The 26,969-nt window shown below is 43.8% G+C and overlaps 1 protein-coding gene across 1 annotated transcript; it reads left to right on the forward strand.

Annotated features, from left to right (window-relative positions):
- The first annotated feature begins 3,294 nt into the window (after positions 1–3,294).
- On the forward strand, positions 3,295–4,194 carry LOC136633546 (olfactory receptor 5A2-like). Its single transcript, XM_066609306.1, has one exon. It carries the CDS (start codon positions 3,295–3,297, stop codon positions 4,192–4,194), a length of 900 nt encoding a protein of 299 aa, XP_066465403.1.
- Positions 4,195–26,969: the final 22,775 nt, after the last annotated feature.

Here is a 26,969-nt window from a genome sequence, read left to right on the forward strand (position 1 = left end):
CCCTCGTGTTGTCGATTGAGGTATCCGACACCTACACAGAATGAATAGTGTGTGGACACAATTATTTTCCCATTGCTATATCACTCGCGGCACCTTGGGTCAAACAAGGTGTTTGCTGGGACCGAGCCTGACCCAGGGCCCGCTCACATACTTCCCACACAGACTATAGCGGGTCCTTGTCATGGTTTCTTGGCCTTGTAATGCCACATCCTCCTCCAGCTTGGGGTCATGGGATCAGCACTGGCAACATGTATTTTCTCTCGTGTTACCACAGTTATCCGCGGCACTGGTTTAGGCCAAACAAGAGGAGCGTTACTGCATTAATGAGACGTTCTCAGCTGTACTAGCATCGGAGTCCGCTCTATGCCCACGATTGCTGAGGGTGTTACAGAGGCCTATGTCCTGGGGGAAATGCAACTGTGCCAGGTTGGGCCCGTGGAACTTGTTCCTGGTTAATCCAGTCTTTGTAGCGGTAAAAGCAACCGCAACTAATTAAATGCGACGTTCACTGCTGTACTAGCATCGGAGTCCGCTTTATGCCCAACATTGCTGAGGGTGTGTGCAGAGGCCCAAGGTCCTGAGGGAAATGCAACTGCGCCAAGTTGGGCCCGTGGAACTTGTTCCTGGTTAATCCAGTCTTTGTAGCGGTGAAAGTAACCGCAACTAATTAAATGAGACGTTTACTGCTGTACTAGCATCCGAGTCCGCTTTATGCCCAAGATTGCTGAGGGTGTGTGCAGAGGCCGAGGTCCTCGGCGGAGTGAAAGTCTGCCATGTTTGGGCACTGTAATTGCTTCATGTTTAGTACTTTCCTTGGTTTCCTTTGGCTAGCCTATGCTGTGAGTGCGCAAAGACTTCCCATAGTGGTGTTTTACCTGTCTGACACTAATACACTGACTGACTAGGGCAGAAAAGTAGGCCGAGGACCTTCGCAGGGTGAAACTCTGCCATGTTTGGGCACTCTGATTTCCTCATGTGTAATACCATGCTTGAGTTTCTTGGGCTAGCCTATGCTGTGAGTGCACAATGACTTCCCATTGCGTTGCTTTACCTGTCTGGCACAAATACACTGACTGACTAGGGTAGAAATGTGGGCCGAGGTCCTTGGCGGGGTGAAACTCTGCCATGTTTGAGTGCTCTGATTTCTTCTTGTGAAATACCATCTTTGTGCACTGACAGCATAGGTGAGTCCAAGGAACTCAAAGACTTCCCATTGTGGTGTTGAGCTATCTGACACGTACACAGAATAAATTGAGTGGGGACACATGGATTTCCCATTGCTATGTAACTCACGGCACCTTGGGTCACACAAGATGGAGGCTGGGACCAAGCCTGTTCCTGGGCCCGCTCACGTGCTTCCCACACAGAGTATTGCTGCATTGTGGAGATGTGTAGAAGTGCTGGCACCTGAGTCCCCTTTATGCCCACGTTTGCGGCTTCTGACAATTTTGCGACGGAAGTGCCACCGAATTGGAATGATGATCGTACGTCAATTTATCATCGATTCTCAACAGCATTGTGGGCTATCACCCCCCCCCCTTTTAAAGAGGGTCGCTGCCTGGCCCTGCGAACCCTCTGCAGTGTGGGCCTCTGGTTCCTCCTCATCGCAGACGCACTTAGAAATAGACATGAGGGTGGTGTAGCTATGAAGCGAGTGGGTGGCACGAGGGCAGCTGAAGGCTGCGCAGGGAAACTTTTGTGTGTGCTGTGGATGCAGGGTCATACGGAGGGTTGGGCAGCATGTAACCCAGGAGAAGAGGCAGCGGTGTCACCCGCAGGCAGTGCTTGTGCTTGGTTGGAGGCAGTGTGGTGCTTAGCTAAGGTGTGCCTTGCTAATGATTAAAAATTGTTAGGGGGTGACGCCAGACTCTTGCCCCCATTTTGGCTTATTAGTGGGACCTGGGAGCCTCAGATGCAGCCATGCATGCTGCCCTGCCCTTCCCTATCAGTTTCTGTGGTGTTTCCATGACTTTCTGATGCTTTCTGGTGTTTCACAAGTCATGACCTATGCGGAGCATCGGTCCCATACAAAAATGCTCGAGTCGCCCATTGACCTCAATGGGGTCCGTTACTCGAAATGAGCTTTCGAGCATCGACAAAAGTTTGTCTCGAGCAACGAGCACCTGAGGATTTTGGTGCTAGCTCATCTCTAACTGTAATCATTTATATCAAAGTTACAACCACACATATAAAGTTTCATACTCTTCTGACAACTACTTCTAGGTACTTGAATTTTTTGAGAATGGGTGTATATCATATAGAATATACAGTTCTAATCTATAAATTTAGGAGGCCACTCATTATTTCTCGATGCACAGAAATAACCACTACTGTCATTGTCCACTCCTGAGAATAATTAACATTAATAAACACAATTGTTGGTGTCTGCTTGTCTCTATATAACGTACCAGTTTCATTTAAATGGACTTTATTTTCTCTGCATGTCAAGGCCCGAAAAATGTTGTTGTCTTAATGAAAGCAGGTTGATCATCCATATTTTTCTTCATGTAGAAAAAGCAAGAAGCAAAGTTGTAAACTTTTTGGGACAAGTACCAGTTGACAGGTAAAATATACATTCTCTTTCTTGTCAGCCATGGTAATGACTCCGAAGACTGAACTCTTGACCACATTATAAATGAAAGCCACATTGAATTTAACTTATCCAAAGAGTTTCTATCTACAATTATCAGGATATTGGCATCATCAGGACATCAACATTATTAGGACATCCAACACAGAAGCCCATAAAGCCTAACACCTCCACAAATATTCTGCTTTATAAACCTAACACTATTTTATGCACTTTTTCACCTTTTTTTACTCATCTACAGACCTTCCTCTAGTTAAAACACAGGTCCAGTCAGAAAGAGCTGCAGAAAGCTGTAATTCACTTACTATGTACAGGACAAGAGCTTCTTCAGGGTCTCGTACAATACACATAGTATAAAAGAAAAATATAACAGAGCTGCCCTCACCAGGTGTCCAAAGAAGCTACACATACTGGCACTGGTACAGAGCAGTACAGGACATGTAGTACCGCACTGTACTGCAGTGAGGTGCTACTAAATAGCCAGTCAGTTTATGAATTTCAGTAATAGAGGGGTTTGGTCAGTGAAATGCTCATGTGGACTGCCTGACATTGTATGTTAAATCTGGTTTCAAGTAGCAAAGGCCAGAGTAAGACAATTGCTTGTTGACATTTTTTTATCCTTGGTCCATTGTATCTTGGGGACCACTTACTGTGACAGAATCTGGTCTTTAATTAGTGGTATGCATAAAGGAAACCGAACAACCATGGAATTTATTTTTATAGGATTTTCCAATGTTCCGGAATTGCAGTATTTCCTATTTACTTCATTTCTTTGTATTTATTGTATATCTCTGGCTGCACATATGTTTTTAATTGTCCTCTATAACCTCAGTTTAAACCTACATACCCCTATGTACTTTTTTCTTGCCAACTTCTCATTTTTAGAAGAATGCTACATTTCAACAATTACACCGAACATGTTAAAAAATCTCCTATCAAAGCATAAAAGCATCACTTTCTACGGCTGTGCCGTGCAAATGTACTGTTTTTTGTTATTGGCAGCTACAGAGTGTTACTTGCTGGCAGCCATGGCTTATGACCGATATAACGCCATATGTCATCCATTATTATATAACGTGATAATGAGTAAAAATTCTTGTCTTAAGCTTATAGTGAGCTCACGGACCATTGGTGTGATGGTTGCCATAGTACAGACGGCTCTTACTTTCTCCTTACCTTTTTGCGGACCTAATAACATCTACCTTTTCTACTGTGACGTTCCACCTGTAATGGCGTTGGCATGTAGTGACACACAGTTTAATGAAATTGTCACTTTTATAATGCTCCTAATCCTGCATGTAGCTTTCCTATTAACAATTGTTTCATATACACGGATCATTTGGACAATTATAAAGCACCATTCCTCAGCAAGGATTAAGAAAGCTTTCTCCACCTCCACCTCTCACCTAATAGTGGTGACTATGTTTTATGGCTCTGGTAGTGTAATGTATCTAAGACCAAAGACAAACTATGGTACAGATATGGACAAGTTTATATCACTCATGTATACAGTTTTTGTACCATTGTTAAATCCCTTCATATATAGTTTAAGAAATAATGATGTAAAATATGCTGTAAGAAAAATAGTGCGCAACATGAAATAGAACAGCCATAAAATATTATTTTTGTTTTCCAGATTTTGTTGTGACATGTAATTTGTATAGTCTTGGATTACAGGGCACATAGTGACAGTTAAGGTTGGCGTTGGGTCATTTTCTTTTTTAAATTTTAATTTTATTATGTAATTTTTTAAAACTTATTTTCATAATAATTTTTTTAACATCTATGTCCACCAAAATATCATATAAGACCTCTGGGACTCATTCACACTACATTTTTTTATTTATTTTACACTTTTCCACTGTAAATGGGGCATCTATAGGAGTTCCAGTTACAGAGGAAAACATCCACCAGTATTGACAGTGGTCACTAACAGTGCTGATGTGGATCTGCTAGAACCCTGCAGCTCTACTGTGGCAGGGGGCACCCAGCGGTCATGTGATTGCCAAGGACCAGATCTGCTTCTGCAGCATTGCCATATTTTTACTATTGGTCAAGATTAAAGCCCAAGAACCAGCATCATACGTTGACGGTACTTGGTCCTTCATGGGTTGAAACACTCAAATGTGCATTTTACTTTGTGATCTTTTAACTACCATATTTAATTACACAATGAAGTACATTTATTAAAGGTGTCAGTTCAAGTTTGACTGGAAGCGACCCGACCTACAGTTGTATGGTGTTTACGTTTTATGTTAAAATTTAGACCAAGTCTGGAAACTTTTAGCTACATGGAATCCATATTAAGAGTTCTTTCATACAAGCATGAATATATATATTTTTTGTGTGCAATATACTGTGAATATATCTATTGATTAAAATGGCTTTGTTCACATGAGCGTATTTTGTCATGCAATATATGATGATTGCTCAAAAACAAATGCAAGAGCTGGGTAACAATGATCTTGGAATTAGGAAGTGGTCCACGGATGCTCTAAATTTAATCCCCATACTAATTCTCTGAATCACTGAAAAAGGCCCCTTGTAAAATATAACTTTTATTAAACAGATATAAAAATAATCATGGCAAACTGTGACAAAACAAATAGTATGTCAATATTGCCAATATCCAAACTTGTTGTAGGTAAGATTGTTCCCCATCTGAACGAGCCAGGAATGATATAACATAACAGGGTGTAGTCTCAGCAAGTGGAGAGAGAACTTGAGCAAAAGGAAAGATGAACAGACATAGCAGTTCAACCAGATCCCAGTACCCCCTACATATGCTGGAAAGCCACGGACAAGAGTGAGCGATGCATAGGAACTGCGTTGTTCACAGGAAAAAATAAAAAATGAGATCCTCAACCAAAACACACTTATGAAATCTCAAAATTATAAAAATAGAACCTATAACTACAAGTAGTTTTTTTATATAATTAGCGAATCAAATTAGTGAAAAGAGAACTCAGGAATGTTCATAATAACTCATGTTCACCCAGGCAAGCTGTCTGCAGACAACATATGTAACAATTTCGAAGAGCAACAGGACTAGCAAACTGATAATATGTCCTGTACCATTGTATTGCCGTAACAATAAAATAGGCAGGTCTAACGCCAAACTGCTAAAAGAATGATAGCAAATGTCATTATTAGCAAAAGGTTTACAAGTGTCTCTTAACTCCTTAAGGACATGGCCTATTTTGGGCTTAAGGACGCAACGATTTTTGGCCAATTTTCATCTCCATTTTTCAAAAGTCATAACTTTTTAAATTTACTGTTGACGCGGCCGTATAAGGGCTTGCTTTATTGTGTGGCGAACTGTAGTTTTTGTCAGTGCTATTTTAGGGTACATACTAGAGATGAGCGAGCACCAAAATTCTCGGGTGCTCGTTGCTCGAGTCAAACTTTCCATAATGCATGAGAGCTCGTTTCGAGCATTTTTGTATGGGACGGATGCTCCGCATAGGTTATGACCTGTGAAACACCAGAAAACATCAGAAAGTCATGGAAACACCACAGAAATGGATAGGGAAGGGCAGGGGCAGCATGCATGGCTGCATCTGAGGCTCCCAGGTCCCACTATAAGGCCAAAATGGGGGCAAGAGTCTGTCATCACCCCCTAACAATTTACTTTGGAAAAACCCTCATTAGCAAGGCACACGTGCAGGCACATCTTAGCTAAGCACCAAACTACCTGCAACCAAGGAAATCACTGCCTGCGGGTGACACCGCTACCTCTTCTCCTGGGTTACATGCTGGTATTGCTGTCCACGCACAACCCTGCGTCCACAGCGCACACAAAAGTTTCCCTGCGCAGCGTACAGCTGCCCTCATGCCACACACTTTCTTCATAGCCACACCACCGAGGTCTATTTATAAGTGCGTACTGGATGAGGAGGAATCAGAGGCACACACTGCAGAGGGTTGGCAGGGCTAGGCAGCGACCCTCTGTGAAAGTGTGGGTGATAGCCCACAATGCTGTTGAGAATTGATGATAAATTGACGTAAGATCATCATTCCAATCCTGTGCCACAAACGTGGGCATAAAGGGGACTCAAGTGCCAGCACCTCTACACATCTCCACAATGCAGCAATACTCTGTGTGGGAAGCATATAAGCTGGGCCAGGGTCAGGCTCGGTCCCAGCCTCCATCTTGTGTGACCCAAGGTACTGTGAGTTACATAGCAATTAGAAATCCATGTGTCCCCACACAATTCATTCTGTGTAGGTGTCAGATAGCTCAACACCGCAATGGGAAGTCTTTGAGTTCCTTGGACTCGCCTATGCTGTCGGTGCACAAAGATGGTATTACACAAGAAGAAATCAGAGTGCCAAACATGGCAGAGTTTCACCCTGCTAAGGGCCTCGGCCCACATTTCTGCCCTAGTCAGTCAGTCAGTGTGTTTGTGCCAGACAGGTAAAATAACGCAATGGGAAGTCTTTGTGCACTCACAGTATAGGCAGACCCCTGTAACATTTCTGTACCAAGAGTATAGGCGGACCACAGTAACATTTCTGTAGCAAAAGTATAGGCAGACCCCAGTAACATTTCGGTAGCAAAAGTATAAGCAGACCCCAGTAGTATTTCTGTAGCAAAAGTAAAGGCAGACCCCAGTAACATTTCTGTAGCAAAAGTATAGGCAGACTCCAGTAACATTTCTGTAGCCGAAGTATAGGCAGACCTCTGTAACATTTCTGTAGCAAGAGTGTAGGCAAACACCTGAAACATTGATATACCAAGAGTATAGGCGGACCCCATTAAGATTTCTGTAGCAGAAGTATAGACAGACCCAGTAACATTTCAGTAGCAAAAGTATAGGCAGACCGCAGTAACATTTCTGTAGCAAAAATATAGGCAGACCCCTGTAACATTTCTGTAGCAAAAGTATAGGCAGACCCTAGTAACATTTCTGTAGCAAAAGTACAGGCAGACCCCAGTAACATTTCTGTAGCAAAAGTATAGGCAGACCTTTGTAACATTTATGTAGCAAAAGTATAGGCAGACTGCTGTAACATTTCTGTACCAAAAGTATAGGCAGACCCTGTAACATTTCTGTAGCAAGAGTGTAGGCAAACCCCTGAAACATTGGTGTACTAAGAGTATAGACGGACCCCTGTATCATTTTTGTAGCAAAAGTATAGGCAGAACCCAGTAACATTTCTGTAGCAGAAGTATAGGTGGACCCCAGTAACATTTCTGTAGCAAAAGTATAGGCAAACACCTTAAACCATTCAATAGAAACTGCATAGGCGGACCCCAGTAACATTTCAGTAGTAAAAGTATAGGCAGACCCCAGTAACATTCCTGTAGCAGAAGTATAGGCAGACCCCTGTAACATTTCTGTAGCAAGAGTGTAGGCGAACCCCTGAAACATTGGTGTACCAAGAGTATAGGCGGACACCAGTAACATTTCTGTAGCAGAAGTATAGACAGACCCCAGTAACATTTCTGTAGTAGAAGTATAGGCAGACCGCAGTAACATTTCTGTAGCAAAAATATAGGCAGACCCCTGTAACATTTCTGTAGCAAAAGTATAGGCAGACCCTAGTAACATTTATGTAGCAAAAGTATAGGCAGACCTTTGTAACATTTATGTAGCAAAAGTATAGGCAGACCCCTGTAACATTTCTGTAGCAAAAGTATAGGCAGACCCTGTAACATTTCTGTAGCAAGAGTGAAGGCGAACCCCTGAAACATTGGTGTACTAAGAGTATAGGTGGACCCCAGTAACATTTCTGTAGCAAAAGTATAGGCGAACCTCTGAAACATTTCTGTAGTAAAAGTATAGGCAGACCCCAGTAACATTTCTGTAGCAAGAGTGTAGGCGAACCCCTGCAACAATGGTGTACCAAGAATATAGGCGGACCCCAGTAACATTTTTTGTAGTAAAAGTATAGGCGGACCCCAGTAACATTTCACTAGCAAAAGTATAGGCGGACCCCAGTAACATTTCTGTAGCAGAAGTATAGGCGTACCACAGTAACATTCCTGTAGTAAAAGTAAAGGCAGACACCAGTAACATTTGTGTAGCAAGAGTATAGGCGAACCCCAGTAACATTTCTATAGCCAAAGTATAAGCAAACCCCTGAAACATTGGTGTACCAACAGTATAGGCAGACCCCAGTAATATTTCTGTAGCAAAAGTATAAGCAGACCCCTGTAACATTTACGTAGCAAGAGTGTAGGCGAACCCCTGAAACATTGGTGTACCAAGAGTATAGGCGAACCTTAGTAACATTGCTGTAGCAAAACTATAGGCAGACCCCTGTAACATTTCTGTAGTAAAAGTATAGGCAGACCCCAGCAACATTTCTGTAGCAAGAGTGTAGGCGAACCCCTGAAACATTGGTGTACCAAGAGTATAGGCTGACCCCAGTAACATTTCTGTAGCAAAAGTATAGGCACACCCCAGTAACATTTCTGTAGCAGAAGTATAGGCAGACCCCAGTAAAATTTCTGTAGTAGAAGTATAGGTGGACCCCAGTAACATTTCTGTAGCAAGAGTATAGGTGAACCCCAGTAACATTTCTATAGCAAGAGTATAGGCGGACCCCAGTAACATTTCTGTAGCAAGAGATTAGGCGAACCCCTCAAACCATTCACTAGAAAAGATATATGCAGACCCCAGTAATATTTCTGTAGCAAGAGTGTAGGCGAACCCCTGAAACATTGGTGTACCAAGAGTGTAGGCGAAGGCCGGAAAAATTAGTTAGGTAACAGTATAGGTGAGGGCCAGAAAAATTGGTGTACCAAGAGTACAAGTGCACCCCTGAAAAATTGCTCAACCGCGAGGGCAGGTGAAACCATAAACCTTTTTTAAAGATACAGCTCGCTGTTGCTTCTTTTTTAACAGAGCCTGGAGACAGCCCTGTGGAAAAAATTGGTTTCTGTTAATGTATCAATACTTTTGAAACTTTGAAGAATTGTAAAAAACTTTTAAACAGAGCCTTTTGGGCCGCAGAAAAAATGGCAGTTTAGCGTAATGACATGCTTGCTGTTTTAGGAAGAGGAGTAGGAGAAGTAGGAGTAATAATATCCGAGAGAGATTGACAAAGCTAAATCCCCCTTTTTTTGTGGTCATAGAGGATGTTTTTTTCTCTTGTTGCAGCGAAAAGAATCATTAGGTTCCGCTGCTTTCCGCTGGTGGAGAAGAGAAGTCTGGGGAAATCCAGCCTTTGTTCATCTTTATGAGTGTAAGCAAGTCGGCACTGGCAGTTGACAGTCGGGTATGCTTATCAGTGATGATTCCCCCAGCTGCACTAAACACCCTCTCTGACAAGACGCTAGCGGCAGGGCAGGCCAGCACCTCCAGAACGTACAGCGCAAGTTCGTACCACGTGTCCAGCTTTGACACCCAATAGTTGTATGGAGCAGAGGCATCATGGAGGACGGTGGTACGATCGGCTACATATTCCCTCAATATCTTTTTACAGTGCTCTCTCCGACTCAGCCTTGACTGGGGAGTGGTGACACAGTCTTGCTGGGGAGCCATAAAGCTGGCAAAGGCCTTGGAGAGTGTTCCCCTGCCAGCCCTGGACATGCTGCCTGATCCCCACTCCTCCCCTGCTACTTGGCCCTCGGAACTGCGTCTTCTGCCAATAGCGCTGTCAGATGAGAACTTTAGCATTACTTTTTCCACCAAGGACCTGTGGTATTGCATTACTCTCATACCCCTTTTCTCTTCAGTAATGAGTGGAAAAGTTCTTCTTATACCATGGGTCGAGAAGGGTGTACATCCAGAAATCCGTGTTGGTCAGAATGCGTCTAATGTGAGGCATGAAGTCAGCCACGTGTGCCAGGGTACCAGTATGCAACACATCGCTGCCCTCACTAGGAAGATGACTTTCAGGATCCTCCTCCTCTACAGCCCATACACACTGAACATATGAAAGGCAAGCAGCATGGGTACACTCTGCAGTGTGCCTAGCTGTCTCTTCCCCCTACTCCTCCTCCTCCTCCCCCTTCAAAACGCGCTGAGATATAGACATGAGGGTGGTCTGGCTATCAAGCGACATACTGTCATTCCCTGTCTCCTGTTCCAACTGCAAAGCATCAGCCTTTATGCTTTGCAGCGAACTTCTCAGCAGGCAAAGCAGCGGAATGTTAAGGCTAATGATTGCCGCATCGCCGCTCACCATCTGGGTAGACTCAGCAAAGTTTCCGAGGACCTGGCAGATATCTGCCATCCATGCCCACTCCTCAGTAAAGAATTGTGGAGGCTGATTACCACTCCGCCGCCCATGTTGCAGCTCGTATTCCACTATTGCTCTACGCTGCTCGTACAGCCTGGCCAACATGTGCAGCGTAGAATTCCAGCATGTGGGCACGTTGCACAGCAGTCGGTGCTCTGGCAGCTGAAACCAACGTTGCAGGGTCCTCAGGGTTTCAGCATCTGTGGTGCACTTGCGGAAATGTGTGCAGATGCGGCGCACCTTGCCGAGCAGGTCAGACCTGTGGGGGTAGTTTTTCAGAAACCGCTGAACCACCAGATTGAAGACGTGGGCCAAGCATGGGCCAGGCATGCCCGGTTGGAGGGTCGGCGGCGAAAGCCAGAGGTCGGTCTGCTCTGTCAGACCCTGCAGCAGCTCGGGGGCCGTGTGCCTCTCGTCACCTAAGCTGATTAGTTTCAGCACAGCTTGCTGACGCTTGCCCACCTCTGTGCTGCCGCGCCGTGTGCTACAGACTGCTGGTGACGTACTCACACTTCTTAAATGAGAGGTAGAGGTGGTGGAGGGGGAGGAGGGTTTGGAGGAGGTGGCATAAAACGCCGCAGATACCAGCACCGAGGTAGGACCCGCTATTCTGGGTGTGGGTAGGACGTGAGTGGTCCCAGGCTCTGACACGGTCCCAGCCTCCACCAAGTTCACCCAATCTGCCGTCAGGGAGATATAGTGGCCCTGCCCGCCAGTACTTGTTCACGTATCCGTGGTAAAGTGGACCTTCCCAGTAACCGCGTTGGTGAGGGCATGATTTATGTTGCGGAAGACATGCTGGTGCAGGGCTGGGACACCACACCAGGAAAGATAGTGGAGACTGCAGACCGAGTAGCGTGGGACCGCCACCGCCATCATGTTTTTGAAAGCCTCCGTTTCCACAAGCCTGTACGGCAGCATCTCCAGGCTGATTAATTTGTCAATGTGCACATTTAAAGCTTGTGCGTGCGGGTGGGTGGTGGCGTATTTGCGCTTTCGCTCCAACGCTTGTGTTAGCGACAGCTGAACGCTGTGCTGAGAGACATTGCTAGATGGAGTGGAGGACGGTGGAGGTGAGGGTGTGGGTGCAGGCTGGGAGGCGCTCGTGCCTGTGTCCTGGGAGGCGGATAGGATCTGTGTGGCAGGTTGGGGCACAGAAAAAGAGGCAGTGGTGTGACCTGGAGGCGGTGAATGTCCTTTGTCCCACCTTGTGGGGTGCTGGCCCTCATATGCCTGCGCATGCTGGTGATGAGGCTGGTAGTGGTGGCTCCCCGGCTGATCTTGGTGCAACACAGGTTGCACACCACTGTTCGCCGGTCATCTGCGCTCCCACTAAAAAACATCCACACCTTTGAGCACCTCGGCCTCTGCAGGGTGGCATGGCGCGAGGGGGCGCTTTGGGAAACAGTTGGTGGATTATTTGGTCTGGCCCTGCCTCTACCCCTGGCCACCGCACTGCCTCTTTCAACCTGCCCTGCTGCTGCCCTTGCCTCCCCCTCTGAAGCCCTGTCCTCAGTAGGCTTAGCAAACCATGTGGGGTCAGTCACCTCATCGTCCAGCTGCTCTTCCTCCGAATCCTCTGTGTGCTCCTCCCTCGGACTTATTGCCCTTACTAATACCTCACTCACAGACAACTGTGTCTCATCATCCTCTTCCACAAAAAGCACTTGAGACAGTTGCCGGAAGTCTTCAGCCTCATCACCCAGACTCCGGAAACTTCCCAAAGGTTGCGCATCGGTCACGACAAACTCCTCAGGTGAGAGACGAATAATTTTTTCCCACTCATGGCAGAGACCCGAGAACAATTCCTGGGAGTCTGCCTGCTCTGAATATGTCATTTTCATGGAGTGAGGAGGCTGGGAGGAAGGAGGAGCAGCAGCCAGAGCATTCAGAGTTGCAGTCCCTAGGCCGGGAGTAGTGGACTGCGTAGAAGACTGGGTGGTCGATACATTTCTGGACGTATTTTCTGCCATCCACGACAGGACCTGCTCACACTGCTCTGTTTGTAATAAAGGTCTACCACGCAGACCCGTAAATTGTGATATGAAGCTGGGGAGCCCAGAAACTTGCCTCTCTCCTAATCCCACAGCAGCCGGCTGTGATTCACCATGCCCAGGAACTCGGCCTGTGCCCACACCCTCACTTGGATGTCCGCGTCCACGTCCACGACCCTTACCCCTACTCCTCATCATGGCGGATTAAGAATAGAGCAGGGCCCAAATAAATTACCCCACTGTACAGCACTGAAAACTGTGGCTTAATTCACCGCACACAGAGACTTGTAGATAGCAGAGGATCTATGCTGTGACTTGAAAAAGTTAACACACTGTCTTGCGCTGATACCTAGGGGTAATTTACTGCTCGCAGAGACTTGTAGATAATAAAGGCTGTGTGGAGTGGAAGAAGACTCTAAAACCAGTGGATAGTGCTGGTAACTGCAGCTATCTCAACCCCACCAGGGAAAGGGTATTGTAAGACGCTCTGCACAACGGCAGAGCTGAAATACTTTGCAGTGGCCTAGGAAATATTACAGTACTGTTTAGTGGTGAGACCTCAGTCTAATGCACTGCAGACACAGAACGGTATAACTGAAGTCGTTTGCAGAAGGCTAGGAAATATTAGAGACCAATTTCACGGTGAGAGCTGGTTGTATGGCACTGCAGCCTGAGAACGCTATTACTGAAAGGATGGGAACCGGCCTAGATGCGTAATACAAAAATTGATGCGCTACAGCTCCCAGCCAGCCACAACTATAATGCACACGGTGAGATGTAGCCCTAAGAAGCAGCGTTGGGGTTCTTGCACGGAGGATCAGGAGGACTGTATAGCGTATATAACTTTCCCTATATAAAAGTTTCTTTGCCCAACACTGTGTCTAATGCACTGCAGACACAGAACAGTATAACTGAAGTTGTTTACAGTAGGCTAGGAAATATTAGAAAGAAATTTCACGGTGAGAGCTGGTTGTACAGCACTGCAGGCTGAGAACGCAGTTACTGAAAGGCTGGGAACAGGCCTAGATGCGTAATACAAAATTGATGCACTACTACTCCCAGCCAGCCACAACTATAATGTATACGGTCAGATGTAGCCCTAAGGAGGAGCATTGGGGCTCTTGCACGGAGGATCAGGAGGACTGTATAGTGTATATAACTTTCCCTACAGAAGTGGCTATGCCCCAACACTCCATGTCTAATGCACTGCAGACACAGAACGGCATTACTGAAGTCATTAGCAGTAGACTAGGAAATATAAAAGAGCAATTTCACGGTGAGAGCTGGTTGTACAGCACTGCAGCCTGAGAATGCTATTACTGAAAGGCTGGGAACAGGCCTAGATGAGTAATACAAAAATTGATGCACTACTACTCCCAGCCAGCCACAATTATAATGCACACGGTGAGATGTAGCCCTAAGAAGGACCGTTGGGGTTCTTGAAGACAGGATCCTACTCTAACACTTGCCCTATATAAGCAGCTCTTTCCCTAAACCCTGCATAATACACTGCAGACTGAGAACGCTATAGTTAAAATGGCCTGCACAGCTCGAGATGCTTAAAAAAAAATGGTGCACTACTGCTCCCAGCCAGCCACAACAGTAATGCACACTATGAAGAGTAGCATTAAAAAGGACCGTTGGGGTTCTCGAAGACAGGATCCTACTCTAACACTTTCCCTATATCAGCCTCAGCACTTTCCCTAACCTGAGGTGAGCCGTGGGCGGGACCAGTTTAAGTACTCAGCAGTCACTTGATCTCGCCAGCCACTCACTGCAGGGGGGTGGGATAGGGCTGGTACGTCACAGCAGGAAGTGGTAATGCCTTCCCCGCATGTCTATTGGCTAGAAAATGGTGCTAAACATACAGGGAAGGAAATGCAATTGACTCGAGTACCGCGTGGTGTTCGTCTCGAGTAACTAGCATCTCGAGTACCCTAATGCTCGAACGAGCATCAAGCTCGGACAAGTGTGCTCGCTCATCTCTATTATAGATCCATATACTAGGAGATAACTTTCTAGACCTTATATAATCCTATCTTCCTTAGAAGTCTAGTGCAAACTACTAGCAAACAATCCTCCAGATCTCTCTATCAAAACTGGAGAGCAATGCTCCTTAGCCCAGTAAATTTATCAGAGAGAAGAGTAGTAGTAGCAAAGCTGCCAGTCAGCTTTCAGGGCTGATGGCTTTGCTACTGTTAGTCTTCATGAAGCTTCCTACTTCTCCTGAAAATGATAGATGGACAAGGAGACAGTACTTCGGTCACATCTGTAACGTCATGGAGTATTTTCCAATATTTATGAAAGATCCTAAAAATATCTTTAGAATGAATGTCATATGTGCCAGTGACCCTAAAGGACTTGTCACCTTGAGTTTGCACTAAAAGATTTTGTCTCAATTGATAACATGCATAATTCCAAGAGTCATCAAGTACTTTTTCAGGGTAACCCCAATGTAAAAAAACGATTCTTGAAATTCGCTATCATCCGTACAATTACTTCTAAGCTGAAGAAACTATCCCTTTGGAATCCCATGTTTTAATGGGCAGGATGAAAACTATGCCAACTAAGAAAGTTATTAGTAAATGTCGGCTTCTGATAGACTGTTGTAACTAATTTCCCCTGCGAACCTTTACTAATGGACAAATGCAAGGATAGTGTGGAATTCTGAACGTCAAATGTTAAGCAAAGACTAAGCTGATTGTTCTAAAGGTACGCTACAAATTCAGAAGAAGACACAGTAGACCCAGTCTATAACTAAGCCAAAGAAGAATGTCACCAGTCAATTTATCACACACTTCTATCATTCTTTGCCTGAGACAGAATATTAACAAGTAGGGCTATAAATACATCAGAAAGATCGGATTCTAGACATCTAGACACATTTGCATATTTGCACATATGGATTTGTTTAAAGCATAATGACGTTACCATCCTTATCCGAGGTTATTTTTAAACTTCAAAGAGCGCAAGGTTTGCAAGTCACTTGAAGACATATTGAGGCATTCTCTTCACATACAGTTCAATTAATTCATCAAAGAACACACACTCAAAAATTCCAACATGAGGACAGTCAAACTGATGAGGAAACTTCCAACAAGCACAAGCAGGTCCAACAGTTTCATTTTCCACCATTCATTGACCGCTGGCACCATTATTACAGGCCTCTGTGTCTTTCAGAACCATTTTTCATGGCGCCCATTATGTGTAGTGCCTTTGACATCCACCCACCATCACCTCCATTTGCAGTGATATCAGGAAAGACAAAACTGGACTGCTACTGAGGGGAACCAGGTCAACTACAGTGTCATATCCAGGTTTAGCTTGGGCACTGAAAATGCTCGTGTTCTTGTCTAACACCCTAGGAGGGAGCACCTCAATCCTGCCTTTACTGTGGAGCAGCATACTGCCCCCACTTCTAGTGTGATCACCTGAGGGCCTATGCATACAACAGTCAGTCACTCCTAGAAGTAATATGAGGGACAATGAGGACGCAGAGATATGTTCAGGCATCCTGGAGCTACATGTGTTGCCTTGCATGGCAGAGCTTACAAGAGGCATTTTCCAGTAGGATAATGCTCAGTTGTACACAGCAAGGGTGTAACAGGAATCTCTCCACAACATTACCACACTGCGTGGTCTGCCAGGTCCCCAGATGTATTGTCAATAGAACATGTATGGGACCATCTGGGAAACCAACTTTGATAGCCTCTGAGTTTGCATGACCTAGAAGCTCAGTTACAGCAAATATGGATCCAAATGCCACAGAATGCCATGTGGAACCTGAATGCCTCCATGCCCACCCGTATCACATCTTTTATCCAATCTAAAGTCAGCCCGGCCGGGTACTAGGTCCTGCCTTCAAGATTTTTCAGTTTACCTCAATAATTTTTTTTTTGCTCTAAGATTGTAATCAATTATATCAAAGTTACAACCACACATATAAAGTTTCATTCTCTTCTGACAACTCATTCTAGGTACTTGAATTTTTTGAGAATGGGTGTATATCATGTAGAATATACAGTTCTAATTTATAAATTCAGGAGGCCACTCATTATTTTTCAATGCACAGAAATAACCACTACTGTCATTGTCCACTCCTGAGAATAATTAACGTTAATAAACACAATTATTGGTGTCTGCTTGTCTCTATATAACGTACCAGTTTCATTTAAATGGACTTTATTTTCTCTGCGTCTCAAGGCCAGAAAAATGTTGTTGTCTTAATAAAAGAAAGTTGATCATCCATATTTTTCTTCATGTAGAAAAAGCAAGAATCAAAATTGTGAACTTTTTGGGACAAGTACCAGTTGACAGGTAAAATATACATTCTCTTTCTTGTCAGCCATGGTAATGACTCCGAAGACTGAACTCTTGAGCACATTATAAATGAAAGCCACATTGAATTTAACTTATCCAAAGAGTTTCTATCTACAATTATCAGGATATTGACATCATCAGAACATCAACATTATTAGGACATCAACACAGAAGCCCATAAAGCCTAACACCTCCACAAATATTCTGCTTTATAAACCTAACACTATTTTATGCACTTTTTCACCTTTTTTTTTTTTTTTACTCATCTACCGTCCTTCCTCTAGTTAAAACACAGGTCCAGTCAGAAAGAGCTACAGAAAGCCGTAATTCACTTGCTATGTACAGGACAAGAGCTTCTTCAGGGTCCCATACGATACACATAGTATAAAAGAAAAATATAACAGAGCTGCCCTCACCAGGTGTCCAAAGAAGCTACACATACTGGCACTGGTACAGAGCAGTACTGGACACGTAGTACCGCACTGTACTGCAGTGAGGTGCTACTAAATAGCCAGTCAGTTTATGAATTTCAGTAATAGAGGGGTTTTGCCAGTGAAATGCCCATGCGGACTGCTTGACATTGCATGTTAAATCTGGTTTCAAGTAGCAAAGGCCAGAGTAAGACAATTGCTTGTTGACATTTTTTTATCCTTGATCCATTGTATCTTGGGGACCACTTACTGTGACAGAATCTGGTCTTTAATTAGTGGTATGCATAAAGGAAACCGAACAACAATGGAATTTATTTTTATAGGATTTTCCAATGTTCCGGAATTGCAGTATTTCCTATTTACTTCATTTCTTTGTATCTATTGTATATCTATGGCTGCACATACGTTTTTAATTGTCCTCTATAACCTCAGTTTAAACCTTCATACTCCTATGTACTTTTTTCTCGCCAACTTCTCATTTTTAGAAAAGTGTTACATCTCAACAATTACACCGAACATGTTAAAAAATCTCCTATCAAATCATAAAGCCATCACTTTCTATGGCTGTGCAGTGCAAATGTACTGTTTTGTGTTATTGGTATCTACAGAGTGTTACTTGCTTGCAGCCATGGCTTATGACCGATATAACGCCATATGTCATCCATTATTATATAATGTGATAATGAGTAAAAATGCTTGTGTTAAGCTTATAGTGAGCTCATGGATCATTGGTTTGATGGTTGCCATAATACAGACGGCTCTTACGTTCTCCTTACCTTTTTGCGGACCTAATAACATCTACCTTTTCTACTGTGACATTCCACCTGTAATGGCGCTGGCATGTAGTGAAACACAGTTTAATGAAATTGTCACTTTTATACTGGTCCTAATCCTGCATGTAGCTTTCCTATTAACAATTGTTTCATATGCACGGATCATTTGGACAATTATAAAGCACCATTCCTCAGCAAGGATTAAGAAAGCTTTCTCCACCTCCACATCTCACCTCATAGTGGTGACTATATTTTATGGCTCTGGTAGCATAATGTATCTAAGATCAAAGCTAAACTATGGTACAGATATGGACAAGTTTCTGTCGCTAATGTATACAGTTTTTGTACCATTGTTAAATCCCTTCATATATAGTTTAAGAAATAATGATGTAAAATATGCTGTAAGAAAAATGGTGCGCAGCATGAAATAGGACAGCCATAAAATATTATATTTTTTTTCCACATTTTGTTGTGACATGTAATTTGTATAGTGTTGGATTACAGGGCACATAGTGACAGTTTAGGTTGACATTGGGTCATTTTCTTTTCGAAATCTTTATTTTATTATGTAATTTTTTAAAATTTATTTTCATTATAATTTTTTAACATCTATGTCCACCAATACACCATATAAGACCTCTGAGAGTCATTCATACTACATTTTCTTTGTTTTTATTTCACACTTTTCCACTGTAAATGGGAGTCCCAGTTACAGAGGAAAGCATCCACCAGTATTGACAGTGGTCACTAACAGTGCTGATCTGGATCTGCTAGAACCCTGAATCTCTACTGTGGCAGGGGGCACAGGAAAAAATAAAAAATGAGATCCTCAACCAAAACACACTTATGAAATCTCAAAATGATAAAAATAGAACCCAATAACTGCAAGTAGTTTTTGATATAATTAGCGAATCAAATTAGTCAAAAGAGAGCTTAGGAATGTTAAAAATAACTCATGTTCACCCAGGCAAGCTGTCTGCAGACAACAGGACTAGCAAACTGATAATATGCCCATTGGACTGCCGAAACAATAAAATATCAGCTCTAATGCCAAACTGCTAATAGAATGATAGCAAATCTCATTAGTAGCAGAAAGCTTACAAGAGGCTCTTAACTACCCAACCCAAAATATGCCAGGTATATCTCTAAGTGATAATGACAGAGACCTAGGAGTCAGAGCCATTTTTAATATAAATAGTAAATTGCTGTAATCACTAGAAAGCTATAGAGGAATGTTGATAGTTTCTCATATCCACTCAAAAAAGCTGTCTGCAGACTACAGATATATTCATAGGCCAAAGACTCTAAAAGATGATAACTAGAGATGAGCGAACGTACTCGTCCGAGCTTGATGCTCGGGCGAATATTAGGGTGTTCGGGATGTTCGTTATTCGTAACGAACACCACACGATGTTCGGATGTTCGGGTTACTTTAACTTTCTTCCCTGAGAAATCTTTTCTATATGCGCTCAATGGGGCCGGCGGCAGCAGCGCCGACCCCATTGAGAACATATAGAAGACAAATCGTTCTTCTCTGCCACAGCTGTAACAGCTGTGACAGAGAAGAACGATGTTTGCCCATTGAATTCAATGGAACCGGCAATACAGCCGACTCCACTGAATGCAATGGGCTGCCGGCGATCGCGGGATGAATTGTCGGAAAGGGGTTAAATATATAAGCCCTTCCCTGCAATTCATCCAGAAATGTGTAAAAATAAAAAATATATATATACTCACCTGGTGCCCGCAGACGGAGTTCAGCGCGGCAGGCTGCAGTTCTCCTGAACTGCTCTGAACAGCTGTGAGTAGTATTCAGCAGCCGGGGATTTAAAATCCCCGCCTGCTGAATAAGATGCCTCTGAATGGTCACAGCCTGACCAATCAGAGGCCAGCCCTCACTCACACCCATTCATGAATTCATGAATGGGTGAGTGAGGGCTGCCTCTGATTGGCTCAGGGGCAGCTCTCCTGCCCCTGAGCCAATCAGAGGCAGCCCTCACTCACCCATTCATGAATTCATGAATGGGTGTGAGTGAGGGCTGGCCTCTGATTGGTCAGGCTGTGACCATTCAGAGGCATCTTATTCAGCAGGCGGGGATTTTAAATCCCCGGCTGCTGAATACTACTCACAGCTGTTCAGAGCAGTTCAGGAGAACTGCAGCCTGCCGCGCTGAACTCCGTCTGCGGGCACCAGGTGAGTATATATATATTTTTTATTTTTACACATTTCTGGATGAATTGCAGGGAAGGGCTTATATATTTAACCCCTTTCCGACAATTCATCCCGCGATCGCCGGCAGCCCATTGCATTCAGTGGAGTCGGCTGTATTGACGGCTCCACTGAATTCAATGGGCTAACATCGTCCCTATCCGTTGCTGTGTCGTTCCCATCATTTTCTTGAATTGCCAAGATTTTCACACATGAAAACCTTAGCGAGCATCGGCGAAATACAAAAATGTTCCGGTCGCCCATTGACTTCAATGGGGTTCGTTATTCGAAACGAACACCCGAACATCGCGGGAAGTTCGTTTCGAATAACGCGAACCCGAACATTTTGGTGTTAGCTCATCTTTAATGATAACAACTGGCTCAGATAAAATCATGAGCCCAAGACTCTTGAAGATGGTTGCTTAACGTTTATCTCTTATAAAAAGTTCATCAGGAGTGATATATTGATGTAAAATTCAGAAAATATTGGATAGCTAATAGAGATGAGCGAACGTACTCGGTAAGGGCAATTTCGCAATCGAGCACCGCGATTTTCGAGTACTTCACTACTCGGGTGAAAAGTACTCAGGTGCGCTGTGGGTGAGCAGGAGGTTACAGCGGGGAGTGGGGGGAGAGGGAGAGAGAGAGGGCTCCCCCCTGTTCCCCGCTGCTACCCCCCACTCCCCTCTGCAACCCCCCGCCCCACAGCGCACCCGAGTACTTTTCACCCGAGTAATGAAGTACTCGAAAATCGCGGTGCTCGACTACACAGTGAGGAAAAACAAATCACATCGACGACCCTGATAATGGCTTAGTATTGAAAATGGAAGTTTTAGGGACGAACACAAAAGTATTGGTAAAATATCCCAGAGACAAAAAGAAAAGGTCTCCTTTAAGCCCTCCGATTGACAGGAATTAAGTCGAAAGATCCAAGCTGTCTTTTTACAAAACAATTTGTTATTTACATCACCTCTTTTACCATTAGGGCATATTATTTCAATTCCCTGGAATCTCAACTGGCTTAACCCCTTGAGTGGCACGCCCGGAAATTTTCCGGGACGAGCTTCACTGCTCATAGCAACATAGCCCGGAAGATTTCCGGGCTATGTATCACTATGGGAGCTGCAGAGCACACTGCCACAAGCTGTGACATTGTGCTCTGCCTGCACAGACCCACACAGAGCAGTGCAAGGGCTTTGAAAAACCAGCAGAAGATATTGCCGACATGCCGGCAACCTCCTGGTTTGTTTACAGGTTGCCATAGAGACCATCGGCTTGTCAGAAGCAAGCCGATGGTCTCTGTGGCAGGGAGAGCTTGCTGCTTGGCTGTCAGAGGACAGCTAGGTACCAGCTCTTACAGCAGAGATCAGAGAAAACCTCCGATCTCTGCTGTGTTAACCCTTTACATGCTGCAGTCTATGTGACTGCAGCATGTAAAGGGCTGTCACTGCAGGATGTAAAGGGCTGTCACCATCGGACCCCCGGAATGTGATCAGGAGGTCCTGATGGGTCCCTGTGGAAGTCCCCTAAAGGGACAAAAAATTAAAATTAAAAAAAAAAAAAAAAAAAAAAGTTAAAAAATTATAAAAAAAATAATAAAAACACTTGTCTCCCTTTACTTTGTAAAAAATCAAAAATACAATCACACATGTGGTATCCATGCGTCGTAATGACCCAGAGAAGGAAGTTAATACATTATTTAACCCCTTAATGACATGGCCCCTTTTTTTCTTTTTTCCCCATTTCTTTTTTTCCTCCCCCGTTTAAAAAAATCACAACTTGTCCCGCAAAAAACAAGCCCTCATATGGCCATGTCAATGGAAAAATGAAAAAGTTATGGCTTTTGAGACGCAACTGCAAAATTAGTTGAAATTCAATGATTAGACCATTTTAAAAAACCTGCCCTGGTGGGCACGACAGGGTGGCAGGAAACCCGCCACTCAAGGGGTTAAATCAAAGGTCTTCACGTTTAATGCCACAGAAGTCTGCTCTTTTCGCAATACATTACCCACCTTTGCTAGTAACCATCTCCTCAATTATTGTGTTGCTTTACCAATATACTTACATGGGCAACTGCAAGTCACCATATAGATAACATTACAAGACTTAAAGTTGACAAACTGTATTTTCATATTGTTTTTGCATAGAATCACTCACACAATAATTGCTATGGTTGATATATTTGCATGCTTGACATTCAGAACACAGAAAAGTCCATTTGAGAATATTATGATTAAGCCATGTTTCAGAGCCAAACTTCACTGAGGGCAGAGAGATCTCTAATATTTCAAACAGGCCCTTGACAGCTTAAATCCCTTAAAAAATAACCTTTATTAGTAAAATTAAAAGCTTAGGGCTGAAGACAAACACACATAGCTGAATAGCTCAATCTAGAGCTCTAATTTGTGGGCAGACAAGTAATGGAACAAAAAACAATTTCTGTATTCGTAGATAAAGTGCAGACGTTTCGGTGAGTGGCGAACTGCCCCAAATCAATCCTGCTACCAGCACTCTCCAACAGCTCAGCCCACAGAGTAGGGCTACAATGGAACCCCCAATACTTATATGAAAGAATCTCAAAGCACTATGCAAATTGGCCTTATCAGAGTCACTTGCTCTAGTTCTGAAGTGCCGAGTATGGAGAAACCTCCAAACCACAGGTAGTTTGTAGAATACCCCCTCCAGTGGCGTCATCCCACAATAATAGGGCTCTCTCAACTAGTCTGTGTATGTCTGTCCACATAGATAATTTTTCACTATAATATAAACTCTATTTCCAGCTATTAGGCTGATGTAGGAAGTTGATTTAATAAGTGTGGTTTATGATTCATAGTTCATGGTTCAACATGTTACTTTGAGATAACCTCAATTGAGTAGGTTGATAAGGTTTATTCTACAGTCTACATGGTCATCTATCCCATAGCTCACAGATTATATGTGCGATTGGTATTACGATGAGGAGTATACCCTACACCTGAGGAGCTAAAAAAATCTTTATAGATGCATATACTTAAAGATAACTAAAACTCTTACTAGACCTCATAGAATCCTATCTCCCTTGAGAATTTAGTGCAAACTACTAGTCAGCAATCCTCCAGATCTCTCTATCAAAACTGGAGAGCAATTTACCCTAGCCCAGTATATAAATTAGAGAGAAGAGTAGTAGTAGCAAAGCTGCCAGTCTGCTTTCAGGGATGACGGCTTTGTTACTCTTATTCTTCATGAAGCTGCCTACTTTTCCTGAAAATGATAGATGGACAAGGAGACAGTACTTGGGCCAAATCGGTATCATCATGGTATTGTGAGGGTATATGTATATATTGCTATATGTTTTTTATGCTTTTATACCTGTATGCAAGTTCTATTCAAAGTTAAAATGAGAAAAACTTATGTCGCCTTACATCAGATATTCCAAAAGTTTGCAAGGCTGAGAGAGATGTTTCCAGAAATTCAGAGATGATACAGAACCAGACACGAAGGCCGCGTGCTTGGCTGTTTTCCCAGAAGCGCCATATCTAGATAACGACTGTTCAACTACGTATATGACTTTCACTGTCTCAGGCCGGACATCCGGACTTCCCATATATGGTTATGCGGTGAATTTGAGCCAATGAGCCCATCACCCATTCCTAGTGATGAGAACAAAGGGTATAAGATCTCATGTATTCTGTAATAAACTGCGCAGTCATGTCCCCGTGTGAGGAACTATACCAGACCTCTGTGTGTGGTGTCTCTTCTTTACCGCCGGCAGCGGGGCATTGGGGTGGGCCTGATTTGTGCTGTACGCAGAATTTTCCCTGACAATGGCGCCCAACGAAAGTGGGATGGTAAAACCGGAGCCGTACAGCGCAGTCCACCCGGATCCACGCCACGGGGAAGCCGTCCTGCTGCAAACCGAGCCTGAACTCACAGAACTCCAGGTAAGACCGGCATATATTTATGTTGTGTTTTACGCTGAGAGTCTTGCAGCGGGAGGGACTATCTGTGTTTTGTGACCGGATGGGTTGGGTTAAGAGTTCTACACGGTAACTCGTGTGGGCTTCGGGTTTGCCGTCACGGACCACTGACCGTGATATGCGCACCAATCTCTCACCCAGGGACTAGTCATTAGTCTATTTGTACTTTGAAGTTTTAACGTTTTAATGATAGTGGAGATTGTTGTATCTGCAGAATTTTTTTTCTCTTTCTTTTCATTTAGTCTCATAAGAGAAGGGACCCTCGGTTGTTTTTCCAGTATATAAGGGGCTAACAATTTGATTTAAGAGGGATGCATTTTGTGAGACAGGCTTCATAGGAGAAGGGACCCTCGGTTGTTTTGCCTTATATATGGGGCTAACGATTTGATTTCAGAGGGATGCATTCTGTGAGGCTGGTTCCATAGGAGAAGAGACCTTCGGTTGTTTTGCCAGTATATAAGGGGCTGACAATTTGGAATTAGGAGGATACATTCTATGGAGCGTGTTATTATTATTATTGTTGTTGTTGTTCTAATATGGGTAAGACCTTATTAAAGAAGATGGATCCCATTATGGGCTGCCACCGTGCGGATCAATTGGTGGAGGAGAGACAAGAGTTCCAATCTGTAAAATGTAAGAAAACTTATGAAAATGTGTAACAAGGACCCGCACGGTAGATTACAGTATGGTGACTGGGAGGAGGTCTTTAGGACCAAGAAGGGCGCCTTGAAAGACCAAGGGTTGCTAGAAAGTGCTGAAGTGAGAAGCAGAGAGACAGTCAGAGAAAGTTAAGTATGTACACATTATTTGTTTAAGAAAGTATCCGTAAGTGAAATGTTGGAAAGTACAGTAAGTGAACGAGAGGGTGTCGGGAGAGTGTCTATTGAAGGTTACATTGGCAGTTAGGTAGGGAGAGGAATATGGGAAACAAGCAAAGTCGAGAAAAAGGTTACAAGACGTGATTTGTTGGCAAAGAGAGAGGAAAAGGTGTATAATATGTATAATCCATACTAGGTGGATATATATGTGTGTATATATGTATATATATGCAAATGGTTAACTGAGCTTGCTTTTAGAGGAGAAGGATTGTTTACTTGAAGCTGCAGCTTGTGTCTAGTTTTCAAGGTCAAGCGATAACAAAGCAGAGAGAATGCAATAATAACCCTGGAAAATATCTTTGCTTGCTTAAAATGAATTGAAATGAATTTAATTAATTATACTGTCTTACAAGGCAGGAAATATAGCAATTTCTAAGGTATATTCTTACTGGGTTCTGAGGTCACAAATGGACACGTCTTGGTCTCTTTCATACAGGTGTAAGCTGTCAGAAGGTCCCAGCATATGTGTTAATTATGAGTTCAAATGCAGGAAATAGTTAAACTAAAACAACTTTGTCGGTGAATGCATATTCATAGAGATAACAGTTATTTTGCAAAGATGGGGGCTTTCAGAATTCACTCTAAGCTCAGGGCCACAGAAACTAAAATACTTCAGCGTTTAATATAGCATATAATAGCTTCAGTAAATAAGAAAGATAGAATGTCTCAGTCACTCAGCAATTTTTTTTTCAATAATTTGTCAAAAATAGCGCTCATTCACAATCTCATCTCAATAGAATCATGTACTTTATAACATTATAGCACTCACCTCAATGTTTTTCAACTGATGTATGTTTGTTTGTCAAACTTTTTTTGTCTGTGCATCTGTATGTATTGGTACACCTTCAGGGGGGGGGGGGGGCTGACGGGGCAAACTTGAGCGCATGGATGGATGAGAGTTAGTGACCCGTGCTCAGGCTACAATAAATGTAAAATGTGTGATGCAGATATTGACTGGGGATAAAAGTCCCCCCGCCCCATGCATAAGACTTTACTTGGTTGTGATGTGGATGCTAAGGCCTTAGTCAGACGGGCGTTTTTTCACGCGATTTGCGGATCGCATGACGGATGCACATCCGCAAATCGCGTGACCGGTGCGCGCAAGTCGCCCGCAAATCGCCCGAAAATCTGCTCCTAGCCGCGTTTCATTAGAATCGGGCCGGAGCTGTCCAGCGCATTAAATTCAATGGAGACGGCAATAGAGCCGGCTCCATTTAAAGCAATGCGCTGCGGGCGAGCCCGGGATGAATTGTCGGGAAGGGCTTAAATATATAAGCCCTTCCCTGCAATTCATCCTAAAATGTGTAAAAATAAAAAATATATATGTACTCACCTTCTCCCGGCAGCCGGAGCTCTGCGCGGCCGTCCTGCAGTGGGTGTGAAGGGGGTGTGAGTCAGACCTGCCCCCTGATTGGCTCAGCGCTGAGCCAATCAGAGGCATGTCTCACTCACACCCATTCATGAATTCATGAATGGATGTGAGTCAGACCTGCCCCTGATTGGCTCAGCGCTGAGAGGCAGCAGTCACTCACCCATTCATGAATTCATGAATGGGTGTGTGAGTGAAACCTGCCTCTGATTGGTCAGGGCTGTGACCAATCAGAGGAAGATCATTCAGCAGGCGG

This window comes from Eleutherodactylus coqui, chromosome 6 (genome assembly GCF_035609145.1).
Source record: "Eleutherodactylus coqui strain aEleCoq1 chromosome 6, aEleCoq1.hap1, whole genome shotgun sequence".
NCBI lineage: Eukaryota > Metazoa > Chordata > Amphibia > Anura > Eleutherodactylidae > Eleutherodactylus > Eleutherodactylus coqui.

Bases quoted from the DNA above. Each gene is read 5' to 3' on its own strand.
- LOC136633546 (XM_066609306.1), top strand. From the start codon at position 3,295: ATGGAATTTATTTTTATAGGATTTTCCAATGTTCCGGAATTGCAGTAT.